At 32.9% G+C, this 20,267-nt stretch overlaps 1 protein-coding gene across 2 annotated transcripts in view; it reads left to right on the top strand.

Annotated features, from left to right (window-relative positions):
* Positions 1–9,700, top strand: part of LOC149212138 (homeobox protein knotted-1-like 7) — a 58,780-nt gene extending 49,080 nt beyond the window's left edge. The window contains exons 3-6 of one of the 2 annotated variants that reach the window (XM_089391731.1): positions 5,655–5,851; positions 5,952–6,083; positions 9,105–9,241; positions 9,369–9,700. In XM_089391731.1, coding sequence (XP_089247857.1) covers positions 5,655–5,851; positions 5,952–6,083; positions 9,105–9,241; positions 9,369–9,372 — 470 coding nt within the window. In that variant the 3' untranslated portion in view covers positions 9,373–9,700. Of the gene's footprint in view, positions 1–5,654; positions 5,852–5,951; positions 6,084–9,104; positions 9,246–9,368 lie in introns of those variants that run through there. The other variant, XM_089391732.1, reaches the window with a different exon arrangement.
* The last annotated feature ends 10,567 nt before the right edge of the window (positions 9,701–20,267 follow it).

The following is a 20,267-nucleotide window of genomic DNA, read 5'->3' as shown; positions in this document are numbered from 1 at the left end:
TGAGGCAATTTAAGCATTGTTAGAATTAGAATGACAAGATATATGATTTGGCACTGGTTTCAAGCAATTTTGAGTACTTTGATTTTTGAGCATATTTTTGATCCCCTGGATCAGTGATATCCATTTTTCGATACTTTTGTTATGCTATTAAAACTTATCAATTTAGATGGTTTCCTTTGGATACCTCTAAGCTCAATTTCATTTCTTTCTAAGGAAAATACCATGAAAACATCTTGAAAATTAAGGATAACTATTTCTAATGATTGTAACCATTCGACCACTAACACGAAATGAACACTACCCATCTAGATTGCAATCATGGGACTATCTAATAAATAATCCCCCATATTTAGCTTAATACTATGAACAATTTATGATACCTCAATCTACAATCATTATTTGAAATTCTTGTGTTAGAAATACAAAGCAACTAAAAAGTTTTGCTAATATGTAATTGATGGAGTTATTGTTGAAAATAGCAATAAGAAATGTTAAAAATAGAAATGCTAAAAATAGCATTTCAAGATATAATCCAACTCTGTTGAAAATAGCAAAAAATAGAAATTCTAAAAATAGCATTGCTATAAATAGCATTTCGAGATAGATTCCAATTTTAATTAGTCCCTTAAAATTGAGAATTAAAATCAAATCTGGTCTCAGCAATTGTTTGAAAAATAATTAATTAATTCATCTTGAGTTAATTAGTTGGAGAAAATCAAACATGAAGTCTTTGTGAAGACATGCAACAGTTATCCCTTTGATTGAGGAAGTTATCATTTAATTAAGGAGATAAGGATGAGTTGTAATTAGCTAGCTCAGTTAACTGAGTTAAGTCCAGTTAAATTAGTTCCAAACAGTTGGAGGAACTAATTGTGAGTTCAGTTAGTTAATGCATGCATGCATCAAACTAGTGTACTCCAGATAACTGAAGATTCTCTCCTAAATAACTCATGCATGTCTATTTTGAGAAAGACCCAGTTGAGATTAAAGACAGGGACATTGTACTATCAGTTGCATGAGTTTTCCTATAAAGGAAACTCATCCATGTGGTCAAGGAAAGGTTCCTTGAGGATTGTGTAGTTCTAACAGTGTTAGAGCAATGTTACACTGGGTGAAGGTGATCATCCAAGAGGTAACTGCGTAAGGAAATAGGAGGCTTAGAGGACTGAAGGAAGGCATATGTGTTTTCTATTCTGTCTATGAGCAGTAGTGAGGGATTGTACTGAGATCTGGATAGCTTGAAAGCTAAAGCTTTGTGTAATCCTGAGATATTTCCACTTGTATGATAATACAGATAGTGAGGTTTTTAGCTAAGGCTTTCCCCTAAGTATTCTTCTATGTTTCATGTGCTTTGATTCTTCTTCTGGTTATATGTGTTCTGCTTGATCTTGCTCAAATCTATTAAGTTTCAGCAAGTTTGATAGTAGAAGTAGATTATTGTATTTTACTTTTGTATATTGCATTATCGAGTTGATATATAGTCAGTTTTTCTACATAGATCTCAGAGGTAGATTTGTAGAGAAAGCGCAGGAAATTCTACATGGTATCAAGGCGAGGTTTTGTAGAAAAAGTTCTACATAATATCGGAGCAATGGTGAGTCTTTCTCTCCTCAGTCTTCCTAAGAGCTGACATAGCTACCAGGACTGAGTGAATGGAAGAGAGAAACTGCTAGATTGGGAATGACTATGGTCGGATCTGATGCAGGAGGAGATCAGGAGGAGCACCAGAGATGGTTCTTCATCCAAGGATGATGAAGAAAATATAGCCTTAGCCAGTAAGGCAAGGAAAAGGAAGGAGAAGGATTCTCATCCCAAATTGAGTTCTTCTCATGGTGGGAAGAAGATTGACAAATCTAAAGTGAGATGCTTTAATTGTCATGAGGTGGGCCATTATGCAACTAGTTGTCCATTAAAGAAATCCAAGAAGGGATCCTTAGAAGGATTTGAAGGTGAGGCATTGGCCTCTCAGATCGAATTGGATTTTACCCTCATCGCATGCATGGTTTCATCGATGATGGGTTGTGGTTGGTTTCTTGACAATGGAGCCTCATTCCACATGGCCGACAATAAGAATTTGTTCAGTACCTTAGAGGAGAAAGACCTCTAGATGCACATAGAGATGGGTGATGATGGAAAGTACCATGTTTCAGGTGAAGGTACAGTTGTTTTTCAGAGGGAGCATGGAGGTCACATCACCTTGACAGATGTGAGGTATGTGCCAGGACAGAAGAAGAACTTGGTATCGATCGCAATGTTGGAGGACAAAGGCTATGATGTAGTCTTTAGTAAGGGAAAGGTTTTCCTTAGACACATCACCATGAGACAAGTGAAGCAGATCGGTTCACGAGTCAAGAACCTGTATGCTCTTGAGGTTCAAGATGCATGCAAAGCCTTGAGGAGCAAGGCAACTATTGGAGACTTGGTGGTTGAGAGGGAGAGTACATTACCTCTCAACATGTAGTGCTAGAAGAAGTCTCAGACAATTGTGGAGGAGCCACAATTGGTGAAGCAGCTTCAGGAGGTTGTGGAGCAACCACAATTGGAGAAGCCAAGAGGAAACCGAGTGGAGGCATCCACTCATGCACCTCTAGTAGGGGGAAATTTCGAGCCAAGTGGGCAGAAGGATCACATGCATCCATACCTCCAGGTGTGAGGTGGGGCGATGTGAAGTGATAGTCCCAAGAAGGCTGAAATAGGGGCAGGATCCTTGAGGTACCTAGCCTCTTTGATTAGACCTTGCTATGGGAGCCCCGACGAGGAGTAGTAGGACTGGGTGAGTGGGTAGAGATGGATGTAGATGGAGTAGCAGAGAGAGCTACAGTGTAGGAGTCCCAAGACAACGTAGAGCTAGTAAGCTGCAACAATGCAAGAGGCACAGGAGTGTTACACCAATGCAAGATGGCACATAGAGGTGTGCAACAATGTGAGATGCAGGGAGTTGTTGCAGCGACGCAAAGGTCAGACGGGGAGCACTTGTCAGCAGCAGAGGGAGCTTCAGCATGACAGGGTGTTTCTAGCCGAATAGGGAGGTTAGTTACTTACTTCTCAGTAACTGAGTTGTAGTGTAGCAGTGGGTAGCACGATGCAACATGATGAGATGAGGTGCAGTGCGTATGCAGTGCTGGGAGAAAGGACCAGCAAAAAAACAGATGCAGCAAGAGGAATAAGTGTGATTGATGCAGTGAGAGATCAAAGTGACAAAGGCTAGAGTAGTCAAATATTGAAGGGCACAGAGGTGCAGAGTTTTTAGTCAACAGAGGTAATAACAGTCAGAGACTTTGATGACAGAGGCATCATTCTGATTCAGGTTGGATATTTTTTTTTGTTTTTGGAGTTGTTGGAGCAACAACACTTGAGAGAAGTGTTGCATGCAAAACATTCCAAAGGTTCAAGATCGAGTTTGTGTTGAATACCTTTCTTGTTGAGAGGGACTGATGAAAATAGAAATGCTAAAAGTAGGATTGCTATAAATAGTATTTTAGGATATACTCCAACTCTGTTCGAAATAGCAAAAAATAGAAATGCTAAAAATAGCATTCTTATAAATAGCATTTCAGGATAGATTCCAATTTTAATTAGTCCCTGAATTAAAATTCGAATTTGGTCTCAACAGCTGTTTGAAAAATAATTAATTAATTCATCTTGAGTTAAGTAGCTGGAGAAAATCAAACATGAAGTCTTTCTGAAGACATGCAACAATTATCCCTTTGATTGAGAAAGTTATCCCTTAATTAAGGAGATAAGGATGAGTTTTATTTGAGTTGTAATTGGTTAGCTCAGTTAACTGAGTTAAGTCCAGTTAAATTACTTCCAAACAGTTGAAGGCACTAATTGTGAGTTCAGTCAGTTAATGCATGCATGCATCAAACTAGTGTAGTCCATATAACTGAAGATTCTCTCATAAATGGCTCGTGCATGTCTATTCTAAGAAAGACCCAGTTGAGATTAAAGACAAGGACATTGTACTATCAGTTGCATGAGTTTTCCTATAAAGGAAACTCATCCATGCAGTCAAGGAAATGTTCCTTGAGGATTGTGCAGTTCTGATAGTGCGTTAGAGTAGTGTGTGAGAGTAGTGTTATACTGGGTGAAGGTGATCATCCTGAGGTACCTGCACAAGGAAATAGGAAGCTTGGAGGATTGAAGGAAGGCATATGTGTTGTCTATTCTATCTATGAGCAGTAGTGAGGGATTGTATTGAAAGCTGGATAGCTTGAGAGCTAAAGCTTTGAGTAATCTTGAGATATTTCCACTTGTATGATAATACAGATAGCGAGGTTTTTAGCTGAGGCTTTCCCCTGAGTATTCTTCTATGTTTCATGTGTATTGATTCTTCTTCTGGTTATATGTGTTCCAATTGATCTTGCTCAAATCTATTAAGCTTTCGCAAGTTTGATAGTAGAAGTATATTATTGTATTTTGCTTTGGTATATTGCATTATCGAGTTAATCTACAGCCAAATTTTCTACATAGATCTTAGAGGTAGATTTCTAGAGAATTTGCAAGAAATTCTACAATTATGAGTACTATTAGAACCAATTAACATTTTTCCTTTTTCTTTTTGGTATATCCTTCTATCTCGAGGGTTTGTGGAGTACTAATTCCAACCAATGAATGACAATATAATGTTGGAGTTATCTCTTCTAGCTCTAGATCTTGTGATGACTCCAATTTCGATCTTCTTCCTCTCCTTGATCTATGTAGAATAATTTCTTCTTAACATATTTTTCTATCACAATTGAAACATAGTACTTTTGCTCTTCCTTCAACCATATGCTAAGATGTCAAACTTGTCCTTTTAGTGAGGTTAGAAGAAAGAACATGATGTTCTCTATAGGGATCACTCTTTTAGTAGCTGTATTTTTATTTTCAACTTTCCTTGCCAAACTGAAAACATACTTTAGGGACTTAGGTTCAAAGTTCCCATAGAAAGGTCTAATAAATTTTTGTTTGAATGTTCTTTACCCTGATACTCAACTTTTAAAATACCTTCATACTCAATTTTTGAAATTGTTGAATGTGTTGTGTAATTGGACTTGCAAGTATTTAGAATACAAAAGTAAAGATTTTAAATAGTTACTTTGTAGTAAAAAGACAAATTGAACAATGCCATTAAATTCATTCACAATGGGAAATCATTACATTTTAGCATGCAATTTCTTTTCTTCATATTTAAATAAAATTATTTTACTTGATTTGTAGTGTAGTTGAATTACATACATTGAATAACAATAAAAAAAATATTAAGAAAAAACTGTTTTCTTGATATTTAAATAAAATTATTTTACTTGATTTATAGTTGTAGTTGAATTAACCTACATGGAATGACATAAAAAAGATCAAGAAAAATTGTTTTCTTGATATCTAAATAAAGTTATTTTACTTGATTTATAGTTGTAGGTGTATTAACCTACATTGAATAACAATTAAAAAAAGGATTAAGAAAAAACTGAAAAATTACTTTTTCTATTTTTTAATTTTATTCTATAAACTTCAGAGCTATTTATATGGAAATTTCTCTAACAGTATTTTGTTTCTTTTAATGATCTTTTTTCACAGTTATTTTCATACCAGGGTATTTCTCCCACCCTGATGCATATATGCATACATTTTATTTGCGTAGCACAATGGGCTGATAACATTGATTGTTGCAGGAGTGTCTCCGGGAGAAGGCACAGGGGCAACCATGTCAGACGATGAAGATGACCAAGCAGATAGTGACACAAATTTATTCGACTTGGGTTTAGATGGACAGGACGCTGTAGGATCATTTGGGCCATTGATTCCAACTGAGAATGAACGTTCTTTAATGGAGCGCGTGAGGCAAGAGCTCAAACATGAGCTGAAGCAGGTGAGATTTCATTCCAAATTAATACGGTTAGAACAAGTATAGTTGGTTCAATCACACGTAACAAATTGAAATATTGAATGTTGGGAGATTTGTTATGAAGGGATATAGATCAAGAATCGAAGATATAAGGGAAGAAATCCTTAGAAAGCGCAGGGCAGGCAAACTACCTGGTGATACAACCTCCGTATTGAAGAATTGGTGGCAGGCACATTCAAAATGGCCCTACCCAACGGTAAGTTCTGAAGGAGGTTGCTTTCAGTTTCTATATTCAATTTACACTGCTGTGCTTAATTTCTATTCTTATGGAAAACAGTATCATATTTCTAGTAGGTGTTGCTTTGTTCGTAATGCTTTGAACATAAACAATTCGAACACCTCAAGAGAGAAAGCGTCCACCCTCATAGCTTGAGCATGAAAAATATCTCAATTTTTTTTTGGAAAAACTGATATATTCTTTATCGAAATTTATTATTTGTTATTTATAGATTGTTTTGTTAGACTAACTGCCACATTTCTGGAATAAGCATTTTGGGAATATGGGATTATCTATTTAATTGCATTTGGGGAATTTATTCTATTTTAGGAGCTGGGGACTATTTAGTTAATTAAAATACTATGTTATTTTCGATAGTTTTTCTAATTAATCACATTATATAAGTGGTTAATTGGTATTTAGAATTATATAATGAGGTTATTTTTTATATTAAATGATTGGAAATGTTTACCAATAATGATGTAATTAATCTTAAAAACATTATCAAATCAATATAAAGTACAAACAATTTAAAATCAAACAAAATGTTGTTATTGAATTGGAAATTTATTACTAAATTTATTATGATAACAGACTTTTAAATAAAAAAATGTTAGAAAAACCACATCTCTGAAAATCCAGTCCTAAAAAATACTAAACTAAAACTCCATCCATTTAAAATATTGTTGGAATGTTTACTGAAATTAATTTAGGGATTTTGATGAAATGGTAAACCTTTAAAATTTGAATATGTTAAACGGCATTTAATTTAGTCAGGAGAACACCACAAAACAAATCCGTTTACAGTGCAAATTGAAATCCAGATCAGTATTTTCATAAAATTCCAAATTTCTTATAAGCCAGAAATAAAAATTAAACAAATGATTGAATTACCAACCTCAGTATTATCGTTCTGAATCTTACTAACTTCAGCATTTAAATTGCAGGTAAGTTCATTGTAAAGCATGCCAATAATTTTACATATTAACATGGAATTCTGCCTTTTATTATCTATATGAAATTTAATATGTTCAAGGGTTACAGGGATAGAAAAACGTACCATTATTTATTTTTCCATTTAATATGATAAACACCGTTATTATTTTCCAATCAGTTTGGATGATAATTAGCTTTTTATTTAATATGATAAACACCGTTATTATTTTCCAATCAGTTTTGATGATAATTAGTTTTTTCAAGTAAATATTTGGATCATTTACTGAGGACATTTTGATTTTCTGCCTCTTCATCTTTGGTCTATCTGTTTTAAATGAAATTTCTTAATCAAAGTTTAATATAACTTTATTATTTTTCCAGATTTTTTTTGAGAGACATTATTTATATATTTTTTAAAACTGGATTTTTTTTATAACTCAGTTGTTAAAATTAGCAGCGGGAAGAATTATTATTGGTTGCTATCCATGAATCCGAGGTTGATTCATTATTGATATTCAAGAGAAACTACACCACCTTGAATTATCTCACTGGTAGTCCATAAAGGGGTAAAGTTTCACCTTGAATTATCTCACTGGTAGTCCATAAAGGGGTAAACTTTCACTCCTGCTAGATGCTGTTAGGTCTTGGGCAGATAACCTGTTTGCTTATGTCTGAAAAAGCAAAACCAATTTTAGCACATACTCCCAGTCCACATATTTTTCAATATTTTTTAATTTTTTTTTGTCTATTAACAATGGGGAAACCTATCATAACTCAGTGACTTGTTGCTATCCACAGATGCATGTTGACTCATCACACCTGTAATCACCTCTAGCTCCCAAATGCCTCTGGATCTTGGGTCTTGAGCAATTAACTTATTTCTTTATATCCTAAAAAGACTAACTCTTAGCCAAAAAAACAATTTTATTTATATTTCAGGACAACATATTTTTTTATATATATATTTTTATTATATACATATTAATATAACTATTCATTATATTTATTATATCAACTTTACAACATATTTTTTATTATATATATTTTTTTATTATATACATATTAATATTATATAAGTATTTATTATATTTATTATATCAACTTTACAATGTAAGAAGCTTAATTTCATATAAAAATTTAAACACAAATGGAAAAAGTTGGTCTTCTTTTTCTAAAATAATTAAGAAGTGTAGATTAATTGGAAATAAAATATACGGTTAAGGTGGATCACCAGTTTAAATCTGCCTCAGCTCTTATGCCATAATTGGGCTCTGTGATATCATTAGATATAACAGGTGTGATATGCTAGAGATGATCCATATGTCATACTTGAAATTGTATGTCGCACCTCGAAATTAAGTTAATTCATATGTGATACGTATGATGCACCTAAAAATTTAGTAATAGTGGTGGCAATGCACAATTTAACTGTGAAAAATTTATCTTAACATACCTACAGTGTTTTTTTGGTTTAAAAAAACACAGATAGATTAATTTAAAACGTCGAAAACACTACTGAGACGCTTAAAAGGGTGATACTGGTGACACCCATATGTTTATATAAACACCTTTCATCTCTTTGACTCCTCCACCAGCGTTGCAGAGCACTACACTTAGATTAATTTAAAACCTTGAAAGCACAACTCAGACGCTTAAAAGCATATGTTTATATAAACACCTTTCAGCTGTTTGACTCCTTCACCATTGTTGCAGAGCACTTCACTTCTTAGGTAAAATCCAAATCCATGGATGCCTGATCATGTTGGAAAGATCAAGAAAGAAAATACATAAAATAACATAAACAATTTACATATACTAATATAAGTTAATTTACATACAATAATACAAGTTGTTGCTGTTAAATTGATCATATAAAAATTTGATTCGATTTTTCTCAAAATATAACTTAGTTTGAACTCACTAGAGTTGATTCAATTAACTGACTGTGAAAATTTAACCAAATCTTACACGCTGGAGTGATTACAGTTTCCAATAATTAAAAGGCTGATGGATGCCACTCTGAGCACGAGAAATAACGTTGTGTGTAATATTGTTTATGTGCAGGAAGACGAGAAGACGAGATTGGTCCAGGAAACAGGCCTTCAGCTGAAGCAAATCAATAATTGGTTTATCAATCAAAGGAAACGTAACTGGCACAGCAATCCTTCATCATCTTCTGCTTCTAATGCCAAACGCAAGAGGTAAAATAATCTAATAAATGAACAGTCACTCTAAAATTTAATTGATTTACGTTAATGATATCAAATTTTTTGTTCTTTTATTTTTTGGGTTAATAAGGTCTGCGCAACATTATGATTTGTGGTGCAGGTAATGGCGATCGAATCGATATACATGATATATAAATATACTTACACCCCACACAAAGTAGAGCGAGATCTGATAGCAGATTTGGAATAATGCTTACTGTACAAATTATTAACCAATCGTAGGTCTACAGCACAAACTTTCTTAATACCTCACAGCTTAGAGATCAGGTGATTTATAAGAATTACACCGCTGCAACCGTGGAGAAGTTTAGAGATTCGCACTGAGTATAGGAGATAGCTGAGATGTATACATAAAAGAGTATGAAAATGCTTGACTTTAGTTATTTTGAGCTCTTCCTCAATGCATTTATCATCTATTTTATTCGCTGCCAAGTCTTTTTCCCTGTAACAATTGATATTCTCAGTCTCTTTTTTTTGTTTTTTTTCAAATTTGGTATATAGTCATATATTTATTCCATGAGTGAATTTTCGTTTACAGATGCATAATTTTTGATTAATCATATGAATTTCATACTGGTCTATAACCAATCTGTGTGACACATGGAGAATCTGAGTAGATCTAAATTTTCTCCACATTTTAGTTTGGCAAGCAGAAGAGTCAAAAAAATTTTGTCCCTCATTATTATTTATAAAACATTTCGATGGAAAAATAACTGTGGACAGAGGAAAAGGAAAATATGTATGAAAACTTTTATTTTTTTATTTTTGTGTTAAAATTTTATAAAAAAAATATCATTAAATTTATATTATTTTAATTTTAATTTTATAATAAGTTTTTTGATATATAAAAATAAATTAATTTTGATATACTTATATTTAAATATTATTCTAATATTTTTTATTATTATATTTTTTTGTTGGTTTGATTTATAAGGGATTTGAATTTTGATTTAATGTTTTATATAATATTTTATAATATGAATATTACCAATAGAGATCGTGAAGATAATTATTATTGATTGTTATTGTAAATGTAGATTGATATTACATGTAATAACTTTTTGGTGGTCCTTAAAGAAATAGGTGAGATAGATTTCTATTTTTATCAATTACACATTAACGTGTAAGAAATAGGTGAAATAAATTTTCACTATTACCAAATACACATTGAAATCTTTACTTCGTTAACCTATATCTTTACTTCCGAAAAAAACAAACTCTTAGTTTTAATTTAAAATAATTAAATTAAATATTTTATATAATAATAAAAATTCTCTAAAATATTAAAATTTATAAATATAAAAAATTAATTATAGTCTTAATAAATTATTTTATATATATAAATTATTTTTTTAATAATTATTGTATTTTTATTTTGTGAATTAAACCATAAATAAATGAATAAATAGATTATATCAATGATAATATGTATTGTGTCCTACCATTTTATTAAAAGTGTGGCTTTGTTTCCTGAATCAAATCATGCTATCTATGTAATAATGGGTAATGATGTAATAATGATTAATGAATACACCCTATGCACAATATTATGTATAAGCATTTCCTTGTGCATTTAGAAATTATTATTTAAACTCATTTATCTTTGAACTCCTTTGAAAGAGCCATGTGTCCGATGAATTGCCAACCTGCATGGTATATATTATGTTCAAGCTTATTTCTTTGTCACTTTATTAAGTTCTTTAACCTTTTACTTCCTTTTGAAAGAGGCATTTACCTTCTTCATTTGAACTTATCTTAGGAATAGTGGTTTTTTTCACACTTCTTTATATGTTTTGTTGAAGTATTAATCAATAACCTAAATGATAGGTTTTTTTTATGGTTATTTATATTTTTTTTCCAATTATTTTTTCTATAAAAATATTATTAATTTAATGAAATATTTATAATGTTGGTGAAAATATTATTAATTAAATGAAATATTTATAATGTTGATAAAATATTATTAATATTAATTTAAAAAAATATCTATATTGTTTGATTAAGAAAAATAGCATTTTATATGTTGAATAAGTATATAATTTTTAAGATTACTTTTTTTTAAATATTTTTTTTCTTTCTTTAAAATAAAGGTTTTTAAAATTTTATAATGATTTATTTAAAATGTGATAAGTAGTTATCTAGAAAATTGATATGTTAAAATGGAAGTATTTACTTTGAAATATTACTACTCTATAAAAGGGTTTTTTAGTTGATATATGAGATATATGTTGAATTACATTATTACATATTATTTTATAATTAATAAAGTTTTTTTAATATTAATTATTTAATTAATAATTGAAATAATTTGCTTAATTAACTATGTAATTTAAGTGGCCTACGTGGCTTTGGATTGATGGTGAATGGGTGTACTGTTAAGGCACTCCTTGCTATAGGTCACTGGTGCACTGTTAAGACACTCCTTGCCATAGGTCACTGGTTCAAATCCCCGTGGGTGCCTTACCTACAAAAAAGAAACTATGCAATTTAAGTGATATTTATATAAATATATATTTAATAAAGAGATTTGGAAAAAATATATTATAAAATAATATAAAAATTTAGTATAAAAATAACAAGTACCTCTTATGCAAAAAGTAAAGTAATAATATGTAGGGTTGTTGCTTAGTACCTATCTCTTATGCAAAAAGTAAAGTAATTCACAACAGAAGTATAAAAATTCTTGCCATGCATATACATAAAGATCTTAAAGTTTTTTAATTATTAAAACTTATGATTTGCAAAGTCCCATTTTGTAAGCTACATTATAATAGTTTAGATCTTCTTCAACTTTTGAATTTAGGTTTCTACTTTAGAATATTAAAACAAATAAAATTGTTAAAGTTTTTAAGGAGGGAGATTTTTATAGTTGAATACACAAGTTAAGATTCAGTAAGTGTTTAGTTAAAACAATGAAATTTCTATTTTGCATTAAAATCATTTATAACAAAAATCTATACAAAAAAATGGCATCAATTAACTTTTGTTTGTTGTCTATATTCTTAAATAACTAATGCATCTACAAATACTTATAAGACTTTACCTTATCATTTGACAACTTGATATATCAAGGCCTTCTATGACTCTTACACAAGTTGCCCATAAAATCAAGCTAGCTATTAAAGGTGTTATCACAAAATCAGTACTAAGGGCTGCAGCCAAGCAAGATTTCATGTAACTCTTTCAACCAGACTTTAGACTAAGGATTAGCCTCCTTAGTCAGAGAGGGCTCTCTCACAGACTTTTGATAGAAATCAATCACAACAACAGATGGCTAACTCTTCACACATTTATGAAAACAAAGCTGGTTGGACACATATCAAATTAGTCTTCATTGGGCTATGGAGTCTCACACATTTAGTAAACAAAAGCACAGTCATTTCATGGAAGTCAAGGCTCTTTACATCAGATGTTCAAACATACTTTACATAAACCAAAACTTGCCAAGCATACAGGAAGTCAGAGCATTAAACATGAATTCTGAGTGATTATGCTATAACAAGGCTGTAAAAGAACATTAAGAAAATAAACCACCATCACATTTGAACAATATAATCCATTGAGAATCTTGAGAAGAAACAACAACTGTTTTACTATTACTATAATAAGTCTTTACATTGGCCCCAATAAAACTCTGTTTTTGTATAAAATCTCCAACCCTTTTTTACATCAGAGTCATTTCTATATATAGGAAAACAAAACTACTACTATCTTGAGTCTCCTCAACAAGCATGAAGGGAGCTCGAAATCCTATCATTAATTGCCTTATCCATATCTAAACAAACTAATTAATTACAAAGGTATTGCCTGTGAATACATAGAGTCCCATTCCCATTGAAACTCTAAGTTTATCTCCTTGTGTGCATTGATGCTTTCTTGAACTTTGACACATGTACTATTTCAGTAATAGCCAAGACATGCTGGAGGAACATTCACTGAATGAGCAGCTTCGGATACTTGCTGTGTGGATGACTCATCAATTGATAAGGATCTGTGCCCTATTTTCACGGTCTCTGCCTCCCATTAGTCTTCATGCACTAAAAGACTATGCTCCAAGCCATTTAATACCTTTAATAACCACACATAATCCAATATGCCTCATGATCTGGACGCTTTGTGAACTGAACAGGTGTACCACCCAAAATTTCGGTAACCCTACCAGAACCCTAACAATTCGGTCATAAAGTAACTTTAGGAAAACTTTTAGCAAAAAACAAAAAGTTTCACCTTTTTCTTCAACACTCACACCTGTCACCCTTTGAATACCTGGATAGCTTTATATAGTCTCCTTACTGGCCTCGAGTCATCCTTTTCAAGATTTGCTGACCTCAGCATCAATTTCATTTTTTCTCATAAAACAGTCATCTACAGCAGTTTCGTAGCGCGCTACGAAACTGCTGTAGATAATCAAAACAGAACATATGAATCTTAAAGTACTGTTGACTTAACTTCATGATTTCTTCAGCTACTTTGTACAGGTGTTAGAGATCTAAAAGGTTACAAAATGATGGAAATCAAAATTTACCAAAACTTGAAAAGCAACTTTCTCCTTGGATCAATGAGCTAGTTTACCTAGCTTTTTCTTCAAACTACTAACCTCTTTCTTCAAAGCCTTGTTTTCTGCTCTTAGGCTTGTGTTCAGCTTTCTCATGATCTTTGCTTGCTTAAGGGCTGGTACTGTCCACAAATATGCATCAGACACTGAATCTTTTGTTTTCAATTCTAGTTTGAGATTGAATTATTTAGCTCCAGCTGCTACGAAACTGTTGTTCTGCCTGAAAAATGGGTCTCGGGACAGAGCTCATAGCTTCTCACAGAAAACGTATTTGGCAAAACTAAAGGAGGTTTTTGTGAACCAACCCGTTCTTAACAAAAACCTCTTTTGGGTTTTTGAAAAACTACTCCAGCTGCCCAGAGTCGATCCTTGAAAAAGATGTGTAAAACAGGAAATTAAAAACTGCATCTACAGCAGTTTCGTAGCGCAACCTTTAGCCACTCGTTTCTCTCAGCTCGTAACGGATTTGAGGAAACTGAAGGAGGTTTTTCTAGTTCAGTCTGTTAGGAATAAAAACCTTTTTCAGTTTTCGAAAATATTCTTTCAGCCGCGCTAAAAACCTCCTGGAAGCTGACTGCTTAAAACAGAGAAATATGCCTGTCTTTATCTACAAACGAGCTTAATGCCTGCAAAAGATTTGGGTGCAGAAGCTTAGACATTGCAGAGACCTCATGCAGAAATATTTCCACATTGGTAAACATATGTATCATTGCAAAATTCTCTCCCATCCAGATAATCTTTTTGACTTCACCAAAGCTTCCACTTCCAATTCTTTTCTTCACATGCAAGTCTTTGCAGGAAACCTTTAAAGGAACCCCTGTTCTAACCTCTGACATGAGAGCTTCCCTTGCACTTGCAACAGTGCCAAAATAAATGATGTAATATCCACAGTCTGATCCCTTGTTTATCCACTGATTACCACAGAAGGCTTCTTCCAAGGAAAGAGTGCTCCAGATAAACCCAATGAAACACCATCTGCTGGGGTACTAAAAAACCTTATAAACTGACAACTGTTGATGCAAACCCAATGGATTTTGATAAACATGACAGCTGGGAAAGAATGACTATGGATTAGAGCAAATCCCTAATTTCGTAGCGCAACCAGTGCAAAGTATGAATTATGCGCTACGAAATCACCTAAAACATGTTGCGCTGCGAAACTGCCAAAAGGATTTATGCGCTGCGAAAACGCCTTGTCCTTTAAGCTAGGCTAAAATTTTTTTGGCAACGGAATATTCAGTGATAACAGTGGCTCCACTTGGGATAGTGTGCCCTTGTGGTACACTAAGAACATGCAGCTCCAGTGCCTTATCCATTTGTGACAAACAGAAATTTGCTTGACAAGCATGACTGTAGGAGAAAGAAAGCTACATCTACTAAAAAAAAATGCTCAGTTGACCTTGATCTTATTTGCATTTACCTATACCTACCTACCCTAACAATTTCAACTTCTTTCTGCTCAATCAATATGAAATTTCCAATGTAGCCAATCATCTACCTTATCTGACATTTGAGTCCTTTGACTGCATCGGAATTCAGAGCCAATATGATGGTGTGATGACCGCTGCCACTGAAATTGTCTCTGATCTTTATAAGTAAACTGAAACACTGGAGAGTAAAACTCTTCCATGTAATCAGCTATAGGATCCCAGAACATCTGATCAGCTAGATTTTTCTTGTATCCTTCCAGCTGTGCAAACTGATCTTCAACAACAGTGTTCAGTTCCTCAATCGTGAAAGAGAAAGGGACCAGCATTCTCTCCTTGCGTTCTGCCATAGAAAACTTCTGAAAATAATGATCATGATCATGAAAATTATATGCCTGAATTTGACCTTCTAAACCTTCAATATCTTTCTCAATGTCTTTGACAAATTCATCAAACAATTTCATCTTATCCTCTGCCTTGCAGTCAAAGGATTTTAGATATGAGGACAAGGACAAAGAGAAATATTCATTTGTTTCTTCTTTGATATAATCATTATTCCATTGCTTAAAATCTTCAACTGAGGGAGAGTCTGTCACCAACTCTGACCTATCTATCCATTCTTCCAAAAACATGAGCCAAAGGTCTTGAAATGACTTAATGGATTTGGCAGGAAAGCATTCAACCCACTGTTTGCACTTCCCTTGAAGTGAATCATAGAATAACCTTATACAAACATCCTCATGTTTAACTCTAAGAAGCTCTAAAAATTCACAAAAATCTGATATATGCTTCAAGGTTAAACTCAAATCTTCTCCGTTGAATTTGGGACCATTCCTTAGACAATATGCATCCTTAGGAAAATGATTTGGGAAACCATGAATTCTTGAGAAATCTATGCATGCATACCTTGAACTAAGAATGGCAGCTTCTGGGTCCTTCATAACTCCAGTGGAATCACCATGAATGTATGAACTTTGAATTCTTCAACAATGGAGTCGCCAAGGTAGGTTTGCAGCCTCGAAAACCACTTTGAACTCCTGCTACCTTCAAAAATTCAATCTTAAAACTTCGGGAATGAGTAATCATCAGGCTCCCGACAGACGCACCAAAATGTTATCACAAAATCAGTACTAAGGGCTGCAGCCAAGAAAGATTTCATGTAACTCTTTCAACCAGACTTTAGACTAAGGATTAGCCTCCTTAGTCAGAGAGGGCTCTCTCACAGACTTTTGATAGAAATCAATCACAACAACAGATGGCTAACTCTTCACACATTTATGAAAACAAAGCTGGTTGAACACATATCAAATTAGTCTTCATTGGGCTATGGAGTCTCACACATTTAGTAAACAAAAGCACAGTCATTCCATGGAAGTCAAGGCTCTTTGCATCAGATGTTCAAACATACTTTACATAAACCACAACTTGCCAAGCATACAGGAAGTCAGAGCATTAAACATGAATTCTGAGTGATTATGCTATAACAAGGCTGTAAAAGAACATTAAGAAAATAAACCACCATCACATTTGAACAATATAATCCATTGAGAATCTTGAGAAGAAACAACAGCTGTTTTACTATTACTGTAATAAGTCTTTACATTGGCCCCAATAAAACTCTGTTTTTGTATAAAATCTCCAACCCTTTTTTACATCAGAGTCATTTCTATATATAGGAAAACAAAACTACTACTATCTTGAGTCTCCTCAACAAGCATGAAGGGAGCTCGAAATCCTATCATTAATTGCCTTATCCATATCTAAACAAACTAATTAATTACAAAGGTATTGCGCTGTGAATACATAGAGTCCCATTCCCATTGAAACTCTAAGTTTATCTCGTCGTGTGCATTGATGCTTTCTTGAACTTTGACACCTGTACTATTTCAGTAATAGCCAAGACATGCTGGAGGAACATTCACTGAATGAGCAGCTTCGGATACTTGCTGTGTGGATGACTCATCAATTGATAAGGATCTGTGCCCTATTTTCACGGTCTCTGCCTCCCATTAGTCTTCATGCACTAAAAGACTATGCTCCAAGCCATTTAATACCTTTAATAACCACACATAATCCAATATGCCTCATGATCTGGACGCTTTGTGAACTGAACAGGTGTACCACCCAAAATTTCGGTAACCCTACCAGAACCCTAACAATTCGGTCATAAAGTAACTTTAGGAAAACTTTTAGCAAAAAACAAAAAGTTTCACCTTTTTCTTCAACACTCACACCTGTCACCCTTTGAATACCTGGATAGCTTTATATAGTCTCCTTACTGGCCTCGAGTCATCCTTTTCAAGATTTTCTGACCTCAGCATCAATTTCATTTTTTCTCATAAAACAGTCATCTACAGCAGTTTCGTAGCGCGCTACGAAACTGCTGTAGATAATCAAAACAGAACATATGAATCTTAAAGTACTGTTGACTTAACTTCATGATTTCTTCAGCTACTTTGTACAGGTGTTAGAGATCTAAAATGTTAAAAAATGATGGAAATCAAAATTTACCAAAACTTGAAAAGCAACTTTCTCCTTGGATCAATGAGCTAGTTTACCTAGCTTTTTCTTCAAACTACTAACCTCTTTCTTCAAAGCCTTGTTTTCTGCTCTTAGGCTTGTGTTCAGCTTTCTCATGATCTTTGCTTGCTTAAGGGTTGGTACTGTCCACAAATATGCATCAGACACTGAATCTTTTGTTTTCAATTCTAGTTTGAGATTGAATTATTTAGCTCCAGCTGCTACGAAACTGTTGTTCTGCCTGAAAAATGGGTCTCGGGACAGAGCTTATAGCTTCTCACAGAAAATGTATTTGGCAAAACTAAAGGAGGTTTTTGTGAACCAACCCGTTCTTAACAAAAACCTCTTTTGGTTTTTTGAAAAACTACTCCAGCTGCCCAGAATCGATCCTTGAAAAAGATGTATAAAACAGGAAATTAAAAACTGCATCTACAGCAGTTTCGTAGCGCAACCTTTAGCCACTCGTTTCTCTCAGCTCGTAATGGATTTGAGGAAACTGAAGGAGGTCTTTCTAGTTCAGTCTGTTAGGAATAAAAACCTTTTTCAGTTTTCGAAAATATTCTTTCAGCCGCGCTAAAAACCTCCTGGAAGTTGACTGCTTAAAACAGAGAAATATGCCTATCTTTATGTACAAACGAGCTTAATGCCTACAAAAGATTTGGGTGCAGAAGCTTAGACATTGCAGAGACCTCATGCAGAAATATTTCCACATTGGTAAACATATGTATCATTGCAAAATTCTCTCCCATCCAGATAATCTTTTTGACTTCACCAAAGCTTCCACTTCCAATTCTTTTCTTCACATGCAAGTCTTTGCAGGAAACCTTTAAAGGAACCCCTGTTCTAACCTCTGACATGAGAGCTTCCCTTGCACTTGCAACAGTGCCAAAATAAATGATGTAATATCCACAGTCTGATCCCTTGTTTATCCACTGATTACCACAGAAGGCTTCTTCCAAGGAAAGAGTGCTCCAGATAAACCCAATGAAACACCATCTGCTGGGGTACTAAAAAACCTTATAAACTGACAACTGTTGATGCAAACCCAATGGATTTTGATAAACATGACAGCTGGGAAAGAATGACTATGGATTAGAGCAAATCCCCAATTTCGTAGCGCAGCCAGTGCAAAGTATGAATTATGCGCTACGAAATCACCTAAAACATGTTGCGCTGCGAAACTGCCAAAAGGATTTATGCGCTGCGAAAACGCCTTGTCCTTTAAGCTAGGCTAAAAAAATTTTGGCAACGGAATATTCAGTGATAACAAAAGGTAACTAAAATTGTTTGAAAGAAAAAAAAATTAATATCATAAAATCAATCTAGCTCTTAAAGATAGGTAAAAATGTTTGAAAGAAAAACATTATATAATATTAAAGGAACACATAATTAATTATGAAAATGCATGTTGACTTAGGGGCGTACCAAAGAGATATAAAGATTTATAATGGAGGGGACATTGTTTTTCTTCTCAATACATTATATTATTCTGAAATATGTTGTTAGTAAATCAATAGTTAAGTTTTCCGCATTTTATATTTTTATGAAAAAACAATAAAAATATATTTATAAATATTGAGAGACTTTGACTTATTAATAGATTAGATAGGCAAATGCCAAGAGTTAATGCTGTGAATGGATTTATTTTAGTTTATGAACAGATGCCAAGACCATTGGTGTATAATCACATTTATAATGCCAGCTCATAAAATGACCCATCTTACAATAACAACTTTACCCAAATTCCCACTAAAATTGAGACTATAATATCATTTCCAATTAGAAATCAATTTATGAAGGTAAACAATAATTTTTCATATATATATATATATATATATATATATATATATATTTCAACTCAAATTTCAATCATCTCTTTAAAGAGGTTGTATTAATGTAAGAAGAGACTCAAATGCAGCTAGAGTTTAGAGGAAAAGCTTAGATTGCATTTTCAAAGACATATTTATATTGATATAGGAAGTGATAGAAAATCACAAATGTGTAAAAGAGATTTGGTTAAAGATTTCCCATTACAACTTAGGAATACTTTATTCATGTAGCGAAATAATAATTTTAGATATTTTTCTTATATTAAGAGATTATATATGTTAATATTATATATAAGTAAAATGTGATTGTTAAAATTGTTCAAAAACTTTATTTTCAAAAGGTATACATTAACTAAAAGTCAAACATGAGTTTGACACTCTTACTTAGAAATAAAATTTTCACAAATGTTGATATTTGATGTGTGTACTATTTTTCATAAATATTGAGATTTGATGTGTGTACTATTTTTCGTAAATATTGAGATTTGATGTGTGTACTATTATGACACTTATGACATATATAATTTTTTTGATTTTTGATTTTTAAAATAATTTTTATTTACAAATTATATTTATAACCCCGTAAACTAAGTCATTCATCTATATGAACGAATAAGAAAATAAAAATTCAAATTTCAAAAATTATTTTTTATTTTCAAAATATTTAG

The sequence above is a fragment of the Pinus tabuliformis genome, chromosome 1_1, assembly GCF_031772625.1.
Source record: "Pinus tabuliformis cultivar Carrire ecotype Pingquan chromosome 1_1, CPIR1, whole genome shotgun sequence".
Taxonomy (NCBI): domain Eukaryota; kingdom Viridiplantae; phylum Streptophyta; class Pinopsida; order Pinales; family Pinaceae; genus Pinus; species Pinus tabuliformis.
Note: the sequence above shows the minus strand (reverse complement) of the source record. Positions and strands in the feature narration are given on the sequence as shown.